The 19,349-nt window shown below is 44.3% G+C and overlaps 1 protein-coding gene across 1 annotated transcript in view; it reads left to right on the top strand.

Moving 5' to 3' along the window:
- ICMT (isoprenylcysteine carboxyl methyltransferase) overlaps nucleotides 1-19,349 on the top strand; it is a 196,104-nt gene that overhangs the window by 69,447 nt on the left and 107,308 nt on the right. The window contains exon 3 of the mRNA XM_069610289.1: nucleotides 8,987-9,156. Within this exon, the coding sequence (XP_069466390.1) occupies nucleotides 8,987-9,156 (170 nt within the window). The remainder of the gene's footprint in view (nucleotides 1-8,986; nucleotides 9,157-19,349) is intronic.

The following is a 19,349-nucleotide window of genomic DNA, read 5'->3' as shown; positions in this document are numbered from 1 at the left end:
CTACATTTTTCCGGTATGGGACCTTAACCTGGTTTTAAAATTCCGGATGGGTTCTCCTTTTGAACCATTGCGCTCATGTCCTTTGAGATTGTTAACCTTGAAGACAATCCTGTTGGTTGCTTTTACATCTGCGAGAAGAAATTCTCAATCTTCCAAGCCACCCTTTACTATCTTCCACAAGGACATGGTTGTGTTGAGGGTAAAAACCCTCCTTTTTGCCTAAGGTTGTTTCAGACTTTCACCTACGGAAGAAAATTGTGCTTCCGACGTTCTATCCTCTTCCTCATTCTGGTAAGGATGAGGGAAGGCTACATCGGTTGGATCCTAGAAAGCGTTAAGCTTCTAGATTTCCAGGATGTCCAAATTTAGATTCAACAACCAACTCTTTGTAGGATATACAGGACACAGGCTAGGACAGGCTGTTTCCAAACAGACCTTGTCTAGTTGGATCATCCTTGCTTTTTCAGAATGCTTTAGACTGGCATGAAAGGACCCTCCGGAGGGTTCACGTGCTCATTCCACCAGAGGCATGGCCACTTTGTCTGCCCTGAAGAGAGGTGTCCCTATTAGAACATCTGTGATGCTGCAACGTGGTTGTCCATACACACGTTTACCAGGCATTACTCTCTGGATACTTCCCACGCTCAGTATGTCACTTTTGGCAAGGCAGTTCTTTATTCTGCCCTTTGAAAAATCTGCATGTTTGAATTTTGCACCCTTCTCCCATGAAGGATACAGCCTTGGGAGTCTGTCAAAGATGTGGAATACATTGGAAGACACAATCCATTCGAAGAACAAGTTACTTACCAACTGGTAACATTCTTTCGACTGGATTGCCCTCCCAACCTACCCCTCTTTTGAATTTCCCATGCTTTTGCAGCCTTCGTTCCAAAAAGGCTGAGTACCGTCTTGCTTCTACTTCTGGGCACTTCTGATGCACGAAGAGAGGGGGATACAGAACTGAGGCCAACGGGCGCCATGGTTCTAATTATAACATCGGATGATGTCACCCTCGACAGACTTTCGAGGGACATCGACTCGACGCAGGGTGCCCTCTGCCGAAATCTTTTGCAGAAGCTGAATATTACATGTAAAAAATGAGGAATACGTTGGAGGAACATCCAGTCGAAAGAACGTTACCAGTTGGTAAGTAACTTGTTCTTCTCAGTAATGGGTCATAAATTAATGTACTCCCTTGTCAGACTGGTGTATGACCTACCCAGCAGACCTATTCATGCTCTTTTTGAAGCTGGAGTTGTGCCTTTTTTCCTAGTAGTTTTTTTTTCTTTTTTTTTTTTTTTAAAAGACCAGAACAGCAATTACATTGTTAAAGGCAGCGTTTGGCATCTGAAAAATACCTAGTGAACAGCTACTTCACTTCACTCAATGCCACTACTTAACCAAGCTCCCATTTCTGGCACCAAGTCTATATTGCAAATATGTATCTGCTAACACAAATCCAGAACCAATAATCTCAATTACACAGCCTGCTTCTCTGCAATGATCCTGATTCCTGCATTGAGTACAAGTCAACCGGTATCCTCTCTTCCAGTTAAGAACAAACGTCACTCTGCAACTTCATTAACTGACGAAGCCACCAAATAACTCTCCAACTGGGTGGACTCGCCCTCTACAATTCCATCTCTCTTCTTATGGACCTGAATACTGCCTTGAGTTGAAGTCATTTTGTGCAATGTGCTCAGCCAAGACCGGTCACAAATATCCTGCCTAAAATGAACAATGATCACACGCTGTACATTAAGTTGCAACCAATCACTTAACAGCAATACAAAATTACTCACTGATATCTGGACCAAAAGCCCCATCTCCATCCTCCTAGAGGAACACCAAAAGGCAGTGAAAATATTCATCATGTGGTAGATTGAGGTGAGTAAAAGTAAAGATGATCGTAGACTGTTGCGTATGGAGCCACAGAAGGCCTTTGATCACGTTTGTGAACACTTAATTACAACCATGTACTCTAACTTAAGCAAGCAGTTCTGCTCCAATGTAAAATTGCTATGTTCAAGATTTGGAGCAAGAGTGAATTACAACAGCCTGTCCCCGGAGTTCCCTGTTTTCCTTTTCTCTAAACAAGCCTGCCCTTCACATTCTGTATAATATAGCACTACATCCCTTGCAATCTGGTCAGATGATATCAAAGGAATAAAGATTGAGGAACAGAACCTCCAAAATGCTTCTTTTGGCAGATCACCTGCTTCTCATGATTGCTGCACCTCAGAGGGCTATCTCAGCCCTATGTGACCTCATGGATCGGATCCAAGGTTATCGGACTAGAGAGTAAGGCAGTCTAAATCCAGTTCAGTGCTTATGTCCCTTCAAGTCAATCATAGTCACTACGAGTGCTGGTCTTTGGGAGGGAGTTGTGGAGGGAGGAGTGGAGACTGTAAGGAACTCATGGTGGCAATAGTGAAGACAAACACAAGTGGTACACCGTTCAAGGGTGTTATTGAACTTCAATGGGTTGGTAAAACGCCTATCTAAGTCTAAAGATAGGAGCAAACTACGACCAAAGTAAAAATAAGTCGTAGTGGACTCTTGCCTATACTAAAAAAACCTATTGCCAATCCTTGCTTCTAAATGCAAATTGTGTGGGGAAAATGATGTATGCAAACGAAGTAGTATTCCCAAAATAATAGGTCAGTATAAGTGTTTAGCTCGCCCTTCCCCACGTTGCAGCATGGGACAAGGCAGCACACTCTAGCTTTGAACACCCTCTGTCTTCTGTGGCTTGAGGATGTAGTTCAGGGCATAAGTCAGGGCTTTCAGCGACTGTCTTTCCCCCAAAACAAAATCTCTTGTTCGCGGGATACCTGGACACATACAAAACTAAGTTCCTTCTCTTCTTCAGGTAAGTTCACAAGTTTAATTGTTCACTGTTTCTAATAGGTCTCACTCAGCTGGGCTCAGACCCTTCGTCCACACTCAGCCGGGCTCAGCTTTCTTTTCACCAGTTCACAGATCTCCCGTAGCCGGGCTCGGACCTGTTGTTCACAATTCCTTCTTCCTTAGTTAATGGAAGACTTTCGACTGCAAGTTCTTTGCTTAACCTCCGCATAACCACTTCCATGACCTTCACATTCATTCCTTTTATGATACGATGACCCCAAAAACAGTTCTTCGACTGGGCACACCTGTGTAGGGGTGTCACGGTATTAGTTTTATGACGGTACGATATCCTTCTTGCCAAATGACGGTATATCATGGTTATCGCGGTATAGCAGGTGGAGTTAAATAATCTTAACAAATATTTTCTAAAAGGTCATAAATTGACAGATTTAGCATCACAAACAAAACCAGGCACCCAGGGCCAGAATTGGGCTTTTCAACATACTTTCCACTGAAATGCCTTGCTTCCACCAAACACAAACACACGTGTGGAGAGGAGGAGGAGGAGGTGGGGGGGAGAAGCCCTGCTGCAACTGGCAAAGCAAACTGAATAGTTTTTCTTAACTGGTGAAGATGAACATGTTGCCATCTTGATAACCTGCATGCCACCGATCAATGGAGGCTGATGGTAGTATACGCTTACACACACACGTACACACACGTACACACACGTACGTACACACACACACACACACACTCTCTTTACGTTACAGCCTTTAGTTTACTTGCGGGCCAAAAGGTGTTCAGTAATCACTGACATTTTACCCTTTGGTATGGCAGCAGGGAATACCCACAGAGATGAGTGAATTTCGCAGTATGACTTATTATATGTAAATTCAATGATAGAACCAGGGACATCCCCCATTGCCATATGTTTAGAGAACATTATCCATTATAAATATATAAACCCCAAAGCCGCCAACCCAAAGTAAACCCTTTTCCTTCTTGGCACTGTATCTATTCTTCCTATTGCTAACATATTGATTTTGTGTCGGGCACGTGTGGTTTATGGAATGGCATTAAAAACTGCTCCAACTGAAACTACTTGGCAGACGGCACATCCAACAGTGCAAGACCAAGACTGCGCAGCACTTGCTTACTGCAGCCTTTCCAAATCAGATTGAAAAGCACACTTTACGGTATGAACGGTATAACGGTATAAACAATGTGATGGTTATTATTGTTCAATTAAGTGGTTCACGGTATCTTTAACGGTATACCGTTATACCGTTACATCCCTACACCTGTGGTACCGGATGTTATTTGATCCTTCCTTTTGACACTTCAACACACTGGGTTTCTTTCATTCTCGGAAACTCACTAGTTGCTGTGTTCACGGTTCTCCTGTATTTCGCCTTCATTCAGGGCATTGCAGTCAGCCTTCTCCCGGCTTCCTGGAGATACGTCTCCCTATTCACGCCACAGCCTCTCTTAAGTCGGCCACTCAGCTTCACGTTCCCCTCTGTTCTCTCAAGGCTTCTTTCTGCACTCTGGCTTTCCCGGGTCCTCTTCCTGCTCTCGACTTCTCCCCGAAAGCTGTTTGCGTTCTCTGACCCCTCCTTAATGTTCACACACAAGGGCCTCCCTCAGCCGAGCTCAGACCCCTCTGTTTTAAAAATAAAATGATTTTGGACTTCCAGTCCCAGAATGCACTTCCTTGTATTTTGCTCCCACTTCCCCAAAAACTGCAATCTCGTGGTTTGCGAGCAGCAGGAGCCAGAGGGGATATTTGTTTGAGGCCAGGGTCCTACCATCTGCCCCTCGGGCCTGGGCTCTCTTCTTAAGTCCAGGGGAGGAGCTCTGATGTGGCAGCTCCCTGGAGGCACAGCTCCCACTCCACACTGAAGCCTCCCCTTCACTCACAGGTCCAGTGTCTGGGCAGATTTTCTTCCTCCAGGCCTTCCCGGTTCTCTACAGCTCAATGTGGCTTCTCTGCACCTTCCAGCATCCGCAGCTTGCTCAAAGTGTGCCTGTGTGCAACTGTCTGAGAGATTGAACAGGTTTCAGGTGGGAATGGTTGAGATGGAGGCCAGACCCTGCCTGGCCTTATTATTGGGACAACATGGAAGTTGCCCATACTACTTCCTCGTCCCAGTGGTTTTTTGAAATTGGGGAGGGGCAGACGGGGTAAGATTCACAATATCCCGCTAAGGTTGGAAAGAATAGGATGTTTGTTAATTAGGGAAAGGGGAATACCGTGTCTCAGCCGTGGGCATCCCATTCCCAAGGTCCCTGCAGACAGGTGATCCTTCTGCACTGGTCCACCCACAAGGTCTGGATCCAAAGGCGATGGCCGTGCCCAGGCCACCTGATTAGAGGATCCAGGGGAAAAAAGTGACAATACCCTTGGTTTTCTCACAAGACACTTATCCGGGTATGTTCATTCTGCAAGTCATCCTGACTGCCAACCTCTAGAGCGACCTCAGAAGGGCAAAAGAGGAGATTGTGTACTGGTCCAAATTAAACCTTGGTATCTGGGCCAGACTCATTGCACTTAAGGTTTATGTAGCTAATGCATAGCTTTCACATGGCTTTGCTTGTTAAAATGTATAGTTTAATGAAGAGTTTCATCTGGTATCTGGAGTCCTAGCTACTCGTCGCTCTAGATGCAATTAAACTGCTGCTCTCTTGGGGCTTTCGATTTCCAGGGCAACAATCAGGAATGTGTTAGACAGAATAGCATGCAGTACCCTCTGGGACCACCACATACAATTAGGGCTACAGGTGTAAGCAGAAACCAACCTTTGGTAGAAGTTTGTACTACACAGTTGTGGTAGCGAGCTGAGCAGCCAGGCTTATCTCAAGAGGGAATGTGAGCAGTACACAAGTTTACACAGAGGTCTTAGTATCACAGTGGTTCAAATATACACTTCTCTCCCTTCCCATCTCTCTCCTCTGCCCCTCCATACTCCCTCCTCACCTCTGCATTATTGTAAATTGTTCTTTACACTGTTTTCAAGTTATGATTCAATTTCTATGTTATGCTTGATGTATTTTGCGTGTTCTCATGTAAAGCACTTTGGATTAAAGGGCTATATAAATTCAATAAAATACAAATACTCAAGGTTTCTTGGTAAAACATGTATTAATTTATTACACAATCATTTAGAAACATTTACTAGAAGTAGGCAACTTGATTATACTCAAACACACTCCAATACCAAACCAATAAGGTTCTGAACAAATTAAGCTCCCCTGAAATGTGAGTAAAATGGCATTTCAGTTACTTTCAATGGGAGGAAAAAGGCACAAATTAGCAGAATAGATCACAAATACTTTTCTTGGGCAGTACAAATAGTTTTAGTTGACTAGAGGACTCGATTCAGTTCAATAGGCCTAGGCCAAAGTCAATGGACTAGTGTCTTGGATAGGAAAGAGCAGTTCTTGAAGTAAACAGTAAAGTCTTTGCCAAAGTTCTCAGAAGTAGTTTGTACGAAAAAGAAACATATGTTGGGTCACAAGCTGATTAGGCCTGCAGGTTGGGAAAGTTCCACGAACTTTCACCGCGAGAGAAGCATTCTCTCAATCGGGTTGCCACAATAACTTAGTATGAAGCAAAAGATGCAGCTGAAGACGTTGGTTCCTGGCAGTTCCTGCAGATCTCACTGTTCCTGAGCCTCAGTTGCGGGGGAAGAGGGAGGACGTCGGGGGACACCTGCACTGCACAGGATCGTCGGAAAACAGACAAAATGGAGTCACTTCAGTTTGAGTAGCTGTTCAGCAAGCACACAAGCTGGTGTCCTTCCCCTCTGCTTAATCCTAACCAGCTTTGAGAATGGTATCCGGGTGGCTTACGAAATGGTTGGTCCCATCAACTCAAAGGAAGTCGCCATTTATGGGGCTTCTCTGTCAAGGTGAACTTGGCAATTCGGACCTGCAGCAGGGCTTCAGCGGGCAAACCAACGGTACAGGAGTTGAAGCAGCTGTCTTCTTCCAACCCGTCTTTGGTTCTTTTGTTCCAATGATCGACTCTGCTTTCCAGTCCAAGAGACACGCCTTTTAAACAGTTTTCTCCCTTTCATTCCAGCCTAGCTGCCACTCGCCCAGCAGGGTGGCTGTCCTTTGCCGGACAGTCAGCCAGCCAATCACGCCAGAATGCATTTGGGTCTCCTAGGAGACTAAGCACAGGGAGTTTCGGGCACCTCCCTCACTTCCTGCCCACCCCAGACACTCAAACACCAGAGGCAGTCTTCAGTCCTTCAGTCCATTAGATGCCCTAGTCCTTCAGTGTGCCAATTTTGACTTATGATGCAAACAAACCAACTACCTGTTAGAGCTACTTATGGCTCACAGTGGTAGGATGTGTAATCGGACTCGCTTGAAACCATCCGACCCATCCTCACAGAATGCCCTAAATTAGCCACCTTCGACCAAATTCGTCTATAAATTCCCTGCACATTGCACTTTATAGGATTTGGTCTGTGGCTGAATTGAATTGGAAAACTACAATGTAAAAAGGCTGCTCCTGTAGGTTAAATAATGAGTGTCCTAAAGTAATATTTATATTTTAAATAAGCTGAAGGTGCTATTACTGCTAAATTCATGAATTTGAAGGTCTTTGAGTTTTTAGCATATATGTGAGTGTGTATTTTTGATGTTATTTATCTGGTCCAGTTGCATTATATTGGTTTTGCGTAATGAATATATAGGAAGTAAGCAAGCCTTGAATTAATGTATCTTTGGAAAAGAATAACCATGATGAATGTATAATTGTGTTGTATGATGATACAGTTAAAGTTCTTTGAACTAAAATACAACTAATAAATACATTGATGAACTTGCACACCTGATCTGAAAGAACTATTTGAAAACTTTCAGTTATTTGCTGGAAAAACTTTTATTCCCCTTGCGAGGGGAGATTAATAGTTGCTTCCAGTGACCCTTTGAAGGTCCTAACTTGCACCTAGACTCCCAAAAGAAGCTACACTTCCTTCCCCCTCAGGATTTGTCAACAGCTCCACGTTCAGCCTGAAATCCACTTTAAGCAAGCAAACGCGGTCTGGGGAAATTCAGGGGGTGGGTGGGTATTGATACTGGAGCCTGCCTGATTATCCTACTAGGCAAAAGTATACAGCGTTGGTCCCAGTTTCCAATTGCTCTACACACAACTGAGCAGAACAGCGAAGATGTATAGCCTGTCTTCCCTCGACTGCTCAATGCTGGCGCAGTAAGTGCCCAATACCACCCTTCTACACACGCGTCCATCCTGCCCCCTTCCTATCTGGAAGGAGGACATTGAGGGGGCCTTCTTCTCTTGGGCATGTTGTCTAAATTGACACCACACTGACGCTCTTCAATCTTGCCCTTCCCCATGCTAGCCACACATCAAATGTTCTGGCTAACCAGAAGTCTTATGCTGGTGAAGAAAGTAGTGTTGTGATCCGGGAAATTCAAGGGGCAGCTTGAAGGTCTAAAGAGTGGCAACCTAATATGAGCGGCTTTGCATCCCTTGAAATGCTGTTTTACAGAATGAAGAATGATTGGAACTCATTCGACATTATATGGGGGTAACACTGCCACTCTACACTGTGTAACCTGACTGGCACCCTCCCAGCTGATGTTGGCAAGGCGAGCTGCTCACTGTTTGCCATGTATGTATCCTTGTTCCAGTGCATCATCCTTATATTTTCTCAATAGAAAATGCCCGGTTATCCTACTTGATTATAATGTACTGCACTTCCCACTGTCCCCCTCTCCACCTCATCAATTTCTTCCTCCCGTTGTGCCCTTTCTTCTCCCCTCATCCTTCTCTTCCCTGATATTTCCTCGCATAAGTTCTTTTCAGCTGCCTATATAAAACCATCAAAGTGTCTTCTGTTTTTCTAATTTAACATGACTGATGCAGAGCTTCCACTTTCATTTCCCCTGCAGATTGCACAATGAAGTGACCATTTATTGATAATGTTCTTACTAACTTAACATATTTTTTTAAAACTTTATGAATTGACCAAACCAAGTTGGCCTTACTTAACGGACAGAAAACCTCTTAATACACAAGTGACTTATGTTTATCCCATTGAACATTGTGTATGAATGAGTAAAGTTAATACGGTCTGTTAATTTTCTTTTCTTTTAGGTATATCTGCTCATTGTCATTTTTCCACTACTCAGAGTATTTGATTACAGCTATCACAAACCCCAAGAGCTTGTCCCTGGATTCATTTCTCCTGAATCACAGCCTGGAATATACGTTAGCTGCTATATCCTCTTGGCTGGAGTTCACAATTGAGAATTTCGTTTATCCAGGTGAGTGAGTAGATTAACCTTTTAATTTTAGTTAACCCCATTGTTTACTTTTGCAGAGATTTATGTGTATATAATATCATTTCTGAGGCTTGTGGATCTGCTTGGATCACATGTTAACCATAGGCCGACATCTAGTGGTAGCCGCAGAGTATTATACTTTTTGTTTCTAAACTCAAAGGGACGTTGACGGGCGTGCCAGTAATACTATCCCTAATGTGACTTCTCCTGTACCCATTTTCCTTCACGCGTCAAGGTCCCTCAGATTGTTTTTTTCTTTTTTTTCCCATCATCATAGTCAGACGAAATTTGCAGAGTTCTTTCTTCTGGCTAATACTATTACTTATACAAAGTTTACATTTAGACTTTCTTCCTATCCTTTCAACGGCCATACACTGCAAGTTCTCTGATGGCTTTCGAGGACCAGACCATTCGTCGACAGTGACTCACCGTCTCTCTGAACCTCTGCCCTACACAGTAGGGAGAGTGGGGGGAGGACATCATTGATCTAATTTGGAGGATGCCTATTCTTCCTTTTACATCACTGAGCTGCCATCTTTCCATACTATGGAAAACACAGCATTTAATGTTTCCCTGGAAGGATTCACACATGGTGTGTAATCTCTGCCTTCCTAGGGACCATAAAGTCCTGCAACTGTTTCGGCCCAACGGCCGGAAGGCTGAGCCCACTGCCATGGACGATGTGGGAGACTCCAGCGATGGCAGCGTTCTAAGGGATGCCGAGGGCGATCAGGACCAGATGGATTCCTGCACGTGAGCCCCCTACTCCAACAGGCATTTCTGCTATGCAGACACCCGGCAGCTCAGACACTGTCACTACACGCCACACTAAACACACCCTCCTCCCCCACCCCCCCAATGGCCGACAGGCGACCACTCCATCAACCAATAAGCCACACGCGGTGTCGAAGGAAAGGTCCGAAAATATCCCTGTCCTCTGGGCCATTGCGTTCGCCATATGACCGGCCCCTAAAACCGACACCGAAGTCTGTTTCCGACACCATGATCAGGCAAGTACTTGAGAACCGATGACAGTGCGCCGAAAGACTGGTTGACGGCCCTTCCTAAGAATTCAAGAGTAAACTCATTAAACATGTCTCAGACACTCTTGTCAAAACAAAGACGTTGGAAAACTCAATCTTCCACGCCCCTATCCCATAAACCATTGGCACACCTAGTGTCCACCTAGTGACACCCTCTCGGGCAATGAACCACAAATAGCCCCCGGAACCAGAGCCTTTCCCTACGACTGTTCCCGCAGTCTTTACAAGCTCTCCAGTCAATGGACCTCAGTATCAGTTTGATAGGGTAATGAGGAGAATGTCTAGCTTTGTCAACTTCTTTGATCAACACCCTGATCAAATCAACCAATCTCCAAGGGGCCCCCTCAACGCAAAGCAGCCAGACGCCAAAAGACTCGCCTAGACGTGACACAGCCTAGTACCTCTGCCTATCAAAACATGTCTGACGACCTATACTATTTTGATACTACAGATTTGCAGGACCCTGATTCAATAGCAGACCAAGGGGACACGGAGGATACAGACCAATATTATTAGGAACATGAAGTAAACATTATTCAATCTCCAGAAAATATTGACCAACCAGTGGCTGATTCTCCTGTTGATAACCAGCTGCAATATAATGACCTCCTTTTTAAAAGTTGCTGAACATTTTAAAATCGATACCCAGGCACTCAAGTCGACAAGGACTTTGAAGAGGACATCCTTGTGTATGAGATCTGCAGCACAGTTCCACTGCTCCAATCTATACAGAGGTGTGTATTCAGCCTTCTTTGCTTACCCCCAACCTGCCAAGGGCAGTCAACTTGCTTCGAGAATGTTTAGACCAGTCACGTCAGACCCTTTGTACATCAGGGGCCAGCTAAAGCCAGATTCTCTCGTGGTCACCACCACAAGAAAAAGAGCAGGTACACCTTTAGCCTCTGCCGAATCACCTCCTGACAAGGAGATCAGAAAGATTTATATGCTGGGCAGGAAAGTAACTTCCTCTGCTGCTTACCAAGTAAGGATAGCTAACACTACGCTCCTGGCGAATTATAATTGCCACAAGTGGGAGGTCTCACAACAAATGGACTCTGCCCCGGAGCCCCTAAAAACACAGCTTTTTAAGAACAGCAGCTGAAGATAAACAGGTGGCAAGCTGTATACTGAAAAATTATCTGGATGCACCAGATAATGCAGACCGTATAGTAGCTGAGGGTACCCTCATTAAATGCCATACATGGCTACGTCAATCAGGTTTCAAACTGGAAACCCAAGCCACCCTTTTAAATGTGCCAATTGAGCCTAACGTCCTATTTGGGACAGCGGTTGAGGATGCACTAAAGTGCTAAGGAGGAGTATGATGCCCTCAAATCCCTGGGACAGTTTACGAACAAACCTTTTGTGCAGAGGGGCACCTTTAATACACACCGTTTCAGAAGAGCAAGCTCCCAGCGGTCCTCCAATTGCAACCATACAGGGCAGACATCATTTTGGGTGTCCTCGCAGCAGCAATCCTCCCAACATTTTCAAAGGGGCCCCAGAAGGTCGAGGTAGAGGCAGATCCTCCTCCTCCTCTGGAGGCTCCACCACCTCTCCCGCCCCCCCACCCACAAAGCAATGACCTCCCGCTCCATGTCCCCTCCCATGCCTCTCCAGTAGGTCGTATTTCTAATTTTATCCATGCATGGGAGGGGATCACGTCCGACAAGTGGTTACTTTCCACTGTGGCGGTAGGCTATTTTATAGAACTCGTACAGACACCACCAAACCACCCCCCAAGACAAAGACAAATGACGCAGTAGAACATCCCCCTTCTGCTGGAAGGAGTCAAACCACTGCTACTAAAGGACGCCATAGAAATCATCCCGGCAAACCAGTTAAACAAGGGCATCTGTTCAATGTACTTCCTTGTGCCAAAGAAAGACTTTACAATGCGTCCAGTCAAAAGCTTTCATAAGCTTGTCAGAAAAGCTTTCTTTTAGTTCCGTATTCAATATTTAATAGCTTATATTCTTTTGCTCACTGTTCGTCTTATTCATATTTTTCATCATAACCCTTTACTTTTGGCTTACTGCATCTTGCACATCTTTTGTTCATTTGACATTAACTATTGCGGAGGACAGGAACATGCTCTCTCGGTGAGCTATGGCACCCGCGTCTTCTCTTAGCCCCTTTAACCAATTCAGAGGAGTCCATACCATAGTCTGAGGGAAGAAACCCGCACCGGAATGTAGGGAGAACACCCCCCTGCAGAGGAGGAATCGACTGAAGGCCGCTGGACAAAGCAGTGAAAAACAAAGTCTGCACCAAACCTAACCAAGATGGCGCGCGGACTGTTAGAAGAGACCAGAGACAGTGTAACATTCGGATTAGCCTCCGGAGGACCGTGCACAGATGCTGCAGCCCTTACAGCGCAACCCCAGCCACGATGCGAGCAGTGGCAAGCTGGAGGGGAGAGACGCCCGCTGCACCACTATACGCGCCTCCGCGAAAGGGAGGTGAACGCGCATATACAGCGTACCATGAAGGCATGCATGGCCCCGCTGTGCACACATAATGGGCGTACCGGAGGAAAGATGCTACGGCAGAGGAATTAAAGATACGATCAGGAGCCTGTAATTTGAACCGCATGACAAGCGGAGCGAGCACTACGCATAACGGAGCAGCCAGCAGTAAAGGGAATCCAAGTGGCCCACTACCCCAGGAGAGCAGCAAGCGCAGTGGCCAGTGGAAATCTGGAGATAGCGTAGGGGAGGCAGCCTGGGGTACCAGCCAGGCACTTTGAGGCACACAAAGGAAACCAGGCACGAGCATGCCTCCCACACCTGTAAATGCAGCCTAAGGAACCCTGAGATGCACATCTAATCTATTCCTAATGGAGAAGACGCAGCACACAATGGGAGGGAAAGTTAACTGACCCCTATGAACAGCATAGAAGCAGAAAAGGAAGGCAAGCCCCACACATTGAACTGCAGGGACCCGGCATAATTGGAGGAGTCACCCCCCCATCCCCCTCCATAGTGACTCATACGGGGGGTGAAGGAAGAGAAATAGCGAGGAAGCCTGAAGAGGCGGCGGCGATACTGGTGCAGGCAGAGAGAAGCAGAAAAGAAACGGCTGACTGGAAGGACCTATCTCAGGTGACATTACAGCCATGATGTAGAGTCAAGACCCTGCAAAGAAACCAGTACAGACTGTGGCACAGATGCACTCGCCGGTAAGCTCCGACATGGTCGCAGAAAATTAAGACTCTCCCACGAGACACTCAGACCTGCAAGATATGCTGGCGGAGATGAAGAAAGAAATTAAAGACTGCACCATTAGCCTCACTAAATCTATCACAGAATTAAAGAAGCAAGTATCAGCAATTGAGCACAGGGTGGAAGAGACTGAGACACCACTATGTGAACAAGGATTTGAGCAAAGAGAAATTACATTAACTGTTGCCCTGTACCAGCCCCCAGGCACGCCCCGGTTCGAGTGTTCCTCTTTTCACTCACCGGCCCCTGGCATCTCCTCCGGGTTTCTGCTGTCTCTTCTGCTATTCATGCAGGTTTCCGTTGAATTGCGAGCCCCGCTCGCACTTCGCTCCTCTCTGTGTGTTGCCAGCAGCTCCGCTTGCTTTCTGTAGAGTTGCCGGTAGCTTGCAGCTATGAGAGTTCTTACATGCCCCGCAGCTCCTGCTGTGGGCACCCGACCAATGAGGCTCCCACCACCCTCCCACGGCCCGCACAGGCCTCAGCGCCACAGTTCCTTCTAGGTACTTGCTGCTGTCCTGCCTTCCCAGCAGGACCCTACTATGCCGCCGCCTTCTCCACAGAATTTCTCTCCCCTCATGCCTTCAACGCCCGGCTCAGCTTCTCTCCTGCTGGTCTCTGTTCTCCTTGTCGACTCCACCTTCTATACACTTGCAACCATTTGACAGGTTGCAGGTGTGAGTCTTCAGGCCCAATTGCCTTACCATAGTTGGAGTACTCTGGACATGCCTGACCCTTACAACAGTTAGTTTTCTTTGTTCTGAAGGTGTCGTTGGCATTTGTTTTGCAAATGTGAACCAAAGGTGGTTGGTACATGTGATAATGTTTAAGTAGTAGGGATATAGATATATGGGATATTGCTACCTCTTTTTTAGAATTGAGAAATTGTTTACAAATATTTCTGCAATAGTTGTAACTGTACTTTATAAGCTGGTGATATATGTAGGCACTACCTGGAATATGGTAGCATGGTCTGTAAAATATTGAAGCCTTATATGTAAGGAATGTGGTTGCATTCTAGGCATGCCTATCTTTAAAAGCATTTTAGTAAAAGACACACAATGCATAGGTGTATGAGTAGCATAACCTTTTACATTTCTGTAAAGGTAACGAAAATGCACCTTGTGCTATGGTAGAATTAACTGGCTCTTGATTTCAATAGGTGAGAAATGTTGTCACTATATGGTATCTGATTACACAGGTTGGGAAACGGACCTTCATATGTACTTTATTGAAAGGCAAAACATGTATAGGTGTAATGGGCGCCTCACCATTGCCAACTTATTACAAGTAAGGAAAATGTAGTTACAATGTATTAGTACGATAGTGTTAGCTGGTGCTTGATACAGGCAGTTGCTATATGTTGGCACTACGTGTAATGTGGTAGCAGTGCCTGCAAAATTGTGTGGCTTTATATGTAGGGAAACGTATTGCCCTTTTGAAATAACAATTTGTAGCCTTTGAGTAAAAGACACGCCATGCTTACGTGTATGAGAAGCAGCAGTGTGTTTACATTTCTGAACACCAAGGAAAATGCAGTTGACAAGAACTGCTATTGTAGTATTAAGTGTCAGTTGATGTGAGAAGGTGGAACATCTTGGCAATATATGGCGTCTGATACCACTGGTAGGAAAACAGTACATCTTCATTTGCAAGGAAAACTGTTGCCTTTAAGGTTGCCTGTTTTTAGCAGCACTTTATTGAAAGACAAAAAAAATACATGGGTGTATTAGGAGCCCTAAAATGTAACTTTTGTACAAGTAAGGACAACGCAGTTGCACAATATTTGAACAATACTGGCAGTTGATGTGAGCAGGTGGAATAAGTTGTTATTACATGGAATCTAGTAGCACAGTCTCTTGGACACTGTCCCCATAAATGTAGGCAACGCTGATGCCTTTTAGCAATGCATTTAACCGATTTAGAATGCTTAGGTGTATGAGGAGCACTAACGTTTTTAGATTTCTGTAAAGGTAAGGAAAATGGACTTGGTAAACACTGCTGGGCTAGTATTAGTGGCTTTTGTGAGTATATGTGAACTGTTGGCACTACACTGAATCTGATAGCAGTGGTTAAGAAGCAGCATACCTTATGGAGATTATGCATGTATAAAAAGTTGGTAAAAATTACTTTTCAAAGGTTAAGCATACATGTAGTATGTCGTCTTCGATGTAGATGTTCTTGAATCTGGAAATGGAAATCCTGAACACTTTGAACAGTAGTTTGTGCTAGAGGAGGCTGAATCTCAGGACAAATTTACTCTAGTTGAAAGGTACATTTGAAATGTTGAACTAAGGTGCAGAGTTAGTTTTTGGATCTGATTGGTTAATTGATGTGTGACTGTTGGAAAGTAACCAATTGGGAAGTGTTACACAGATAAAGCAAAAAAGGGTAGAAGGGCTGCCCTGTGCATTGCCGTCCGCAAATGTCCACGCACGTACCCTTCAGGTCCTCCAATTCCCTGCATGTAAAGTGGATTGTGGAGACCGCAGACTTTCGTGACTGTCCACGGCCCTCGGGAGGGTTTGGGGGGTGTTAGCACATTTATGAGAATGATTCCTAATTCATCTCTACCTTAGAGACCCCCAGCTCTTTTGCTGACCTTTGGGACTTTGAACTTTTCATTTCAATGTGTTTTCTGTGTTTTCTGTGTTTTCATGGAGTTTTAGATCACTCCATAGGCATCATCTTTTCATGTTACACAGCACCCTCAGTGCAGTGACACAGGGAAGCTTTTTAGGCTGTCCCAAGGTTTAAATACCTTCTCTGGGATAAACTGTTTCCCAGAGAATGTAAAGTTAAATTGACTTTACTAGTCTTTAAATTCCTAGGCCCAGCACACACAATCTTACAATACAGTGCTGGAGGGGTTACCTAGTATCCCCTATGTCTAGAAACTCATGTAGCAGTCAAATGCTACCCTTTCCTATTGAAATGGCTGGTGGCAGTGGTTTTAACGAACTACCATGATTTTTCCTGACCGCGAACACGATAGCTAAAAATCATGGGAGCCATGTTTTTCAAGATGGCACCTTAAGCCCCTTTATTTAAACAGGTCCCGGTCGTCTTTTTTCGCTATTTCTTTTTGGGAAGGTCCTTCTAGTGTTTGTCTCGGCGTGCCAAACTAGGTTTGATCCCTTTGTTTCTATACCTTTGGCGGGATTCTGGACCGAAGACCGCCTCTGGCGTCCGAGTGTCTGGGATTTAATTGTGGTTCTCTTTCTGGTAGGTCAGTTTGTTCACGATTACTTTTGGGTGTGACTTGTTCTACATTATGGAGTATAAAAAAAAGATTGAAATTTTGACTACGTTATGTATGTTTCTTCTCTTTGGGGGAAATACCACTCCACCTACAACCAATCAGTTTCTCTACCATTTCTGTCAAAATATACAGTGGTCATATTTATTTATGAATAAAGTGTGAACATTTGTTTATTTAATGAATGGTTCCTATACAAAGAAAAACAAAGATTACTATTTTCTGAGACTATTTTGCAGTCTGCTGCTCCCTGCATTTCAGTTTGTATGAAGAGTTGCACTGAACTGATAACATGAGGTGTACAGTTATTTTTTACTTCGTATAATCCATATTATTGTGTGCTGATTACCAAAGTTTTTACATGTGCATCCATCCATATACAATTGTTTAATTGTATATGGATGGATGTACATTTTGAGGGGTACTACATGGTTGTAATGTTGGTCTATGTGTAACTTTTTATATTAGAAGGGTCAAAGATATTTAGCCTGATTCATGGAATTATTTGCGTGAAAAATGCAGATTTGCACGCCTTTCTGCCTGAAAATCCCCATACTTCAAACAGGTATTTTCGGGCATAAAGGCGCAAATCTGCGTTTTTCACGCAAATAATTCCATGAATCAGGGTGTCCGTATTGTCCCCTGTGGTATTGGTTATATTGATGCTTCCTAGTCCCAGGAAGTCCCCAGACGTCCATCCTGTCTGCAAACGTCTAAAAGGCTAAAAGTTACAGGATCATGCATAGCTCACTATATCCCACCAGCTTTTTTTGCTAATGTTACCTTGTATATATTTCCTATCATCAATATTCAGTGCTGCCATTGATTTTCCAGAATTTGCGTGAATCTTTGTTTTGAATTTCTTCATTAATTTGCTCCCAGATTTGAGATGCTTGGTTTTTTTTTTTTCTTGTTTTTTTTGGGCTATAGTTTTCTTTTATAGGGAAGTCTGGCTTCAGAGCTCTTCTCCTGTACACTTTACATTTTTGGCACAATGGATTAGCCTCTTTTTTGCATCCCTACACCATCATACCAAGGAGTTTTTGTTGTAGTTGCCGCTCTAACCGCTGTTGCAGGGATAGTTGCATGTCTTTTGAATAATTATCTCTGAGGACTCTAATATTTCAAAATATGCTACTTCGCGGTTACCTAATACACAAGTAAGAGGTACCATCATGTCTTCATACAGGACCAATAATATTTGCTTTAGCTCCATGTTGCTCCACTTTATACACAGTCTAGCATTTCCCACCATATTAATTGGGACATTTTGATTATTATGATTATCAATAGGTTGCGTAACGGCACCAGTTGCCAGGGAAATTACTAATGGTCTGTGGTAGCTTTTGCATCTAGGAATGACCTTGCATTCTGAGCCATGGCCCATGCTTGTATATTGAGCATAATATAGTCCATGTGCGTTGCACAATTATTTGCTACAAAAGTGGGTTTAGCTGGAACAGCTCCCCTTAGTCTCTCGTTGCATACTCTGAGATTTAGGCTAGGCCATTTGCGTGCAATTGAAAGGCATGCTTATTTTGCCTTTTGGGATATGGGGCAACTATGCCAGGTATGTCCCTGGCTAGATCTTCTGCCAAGCTGTCAGTTGGGCGTGAAGGCTCCAACTGTGCATTCTGATCACCTGCTACCATAATGATACTAGTGTTACGGTGATTTGCTTGCCATACTTTTATTTTGCTTTTCTACACATAAATAGTTTCATACGTTGTCCACGTGCCTGCCTATTCTACAAGTTGAAAAAAGCACCACCTGCAATTGCATAATTCAATCAATATTTCTTGGATGTCACTACAGTTGCACTTTACCTCAACAATATTTGAGAATACGAATTGAGTCCCCCCATATTAGCATACCTCCACTCGGTTTCCACTGCCCAGGTTTCCTGCAAGCATATGACCTGGTGCTGCCTAGTAAAATTACACCAGTCGCTATCATGTATGTTTTTATTTAGTGTGTTTGCAGACATAGTTCAAGCTCCTGGCGAACCTCTGTGTTTTTGAAATTTTGGGTGTTCGTTGTCGCTGACCTGCCGCTTCGAGTAGCATGTCTGCCCAATACTTAAGTTAAAGAAAGGTTTCGAGATGAGAGAAGCTGTGATCGCGCCAAATTAGGTTGGTATCAACGATAGTCACTTGTTTTTTTGTGAATAATTTGTAGGTTTATTTAGATATATTTCAAATAAAGTTGATCTTTATACAGGTTTTGGGGTTAGAGAGATCCTTAAATTCCTGGTCCTCTACACGTATTTCCCCAGCAGGTAGAGTGCTGGCTCATCAGGAGGAAATGAATGTATAGTTTTAGGGTTGTGACGCTAGATTCCAATGGGTCTCTAAAAGTGCAAGAGTATATCCTTCTGTCGCATGTATGCGAGATTTGGGTTCTATCTGGCTGATGGTAGGGCTGCGTATATGGGCTCATCAGTTAGTGGGGCCAGTCCTGCCTGTGGTATGGCTGCCCTTAAGTGAGAAATATGTCTGGCAATATCGCTTCCAAAACCCTCACATGAGAGGCTAGTGAAAGCGATGGTTTGTAGCTACAAATTCTGTATTTACAAAAAACAAGTGACCCTATCTTTGATACCAACCTAGTTTGGCACGATCACAACTGCTCTTGATCTAGAAACCTTTCTCC

The sequence above is a fragment of the Ambystoma mexicanum genome, chromosome 8 (assembly GCF_040938575.1).
Source record: "Ambystoma mexicanum isolate Mex_15411 chromosome 8, UKY_AmexF1_1, whole genome shotgun sequence".
Classification (NCBI taxonomy): domain Eukaryota; kingdom Metazoa; phylum Chordata; class Amphibia; order Caudata; family Ambystomatidae; genus Ambystoma; species Ambystoma mexicanum.
This window is presented reverse-complemented; position numbering and strand designations above follow the sequence as displayed.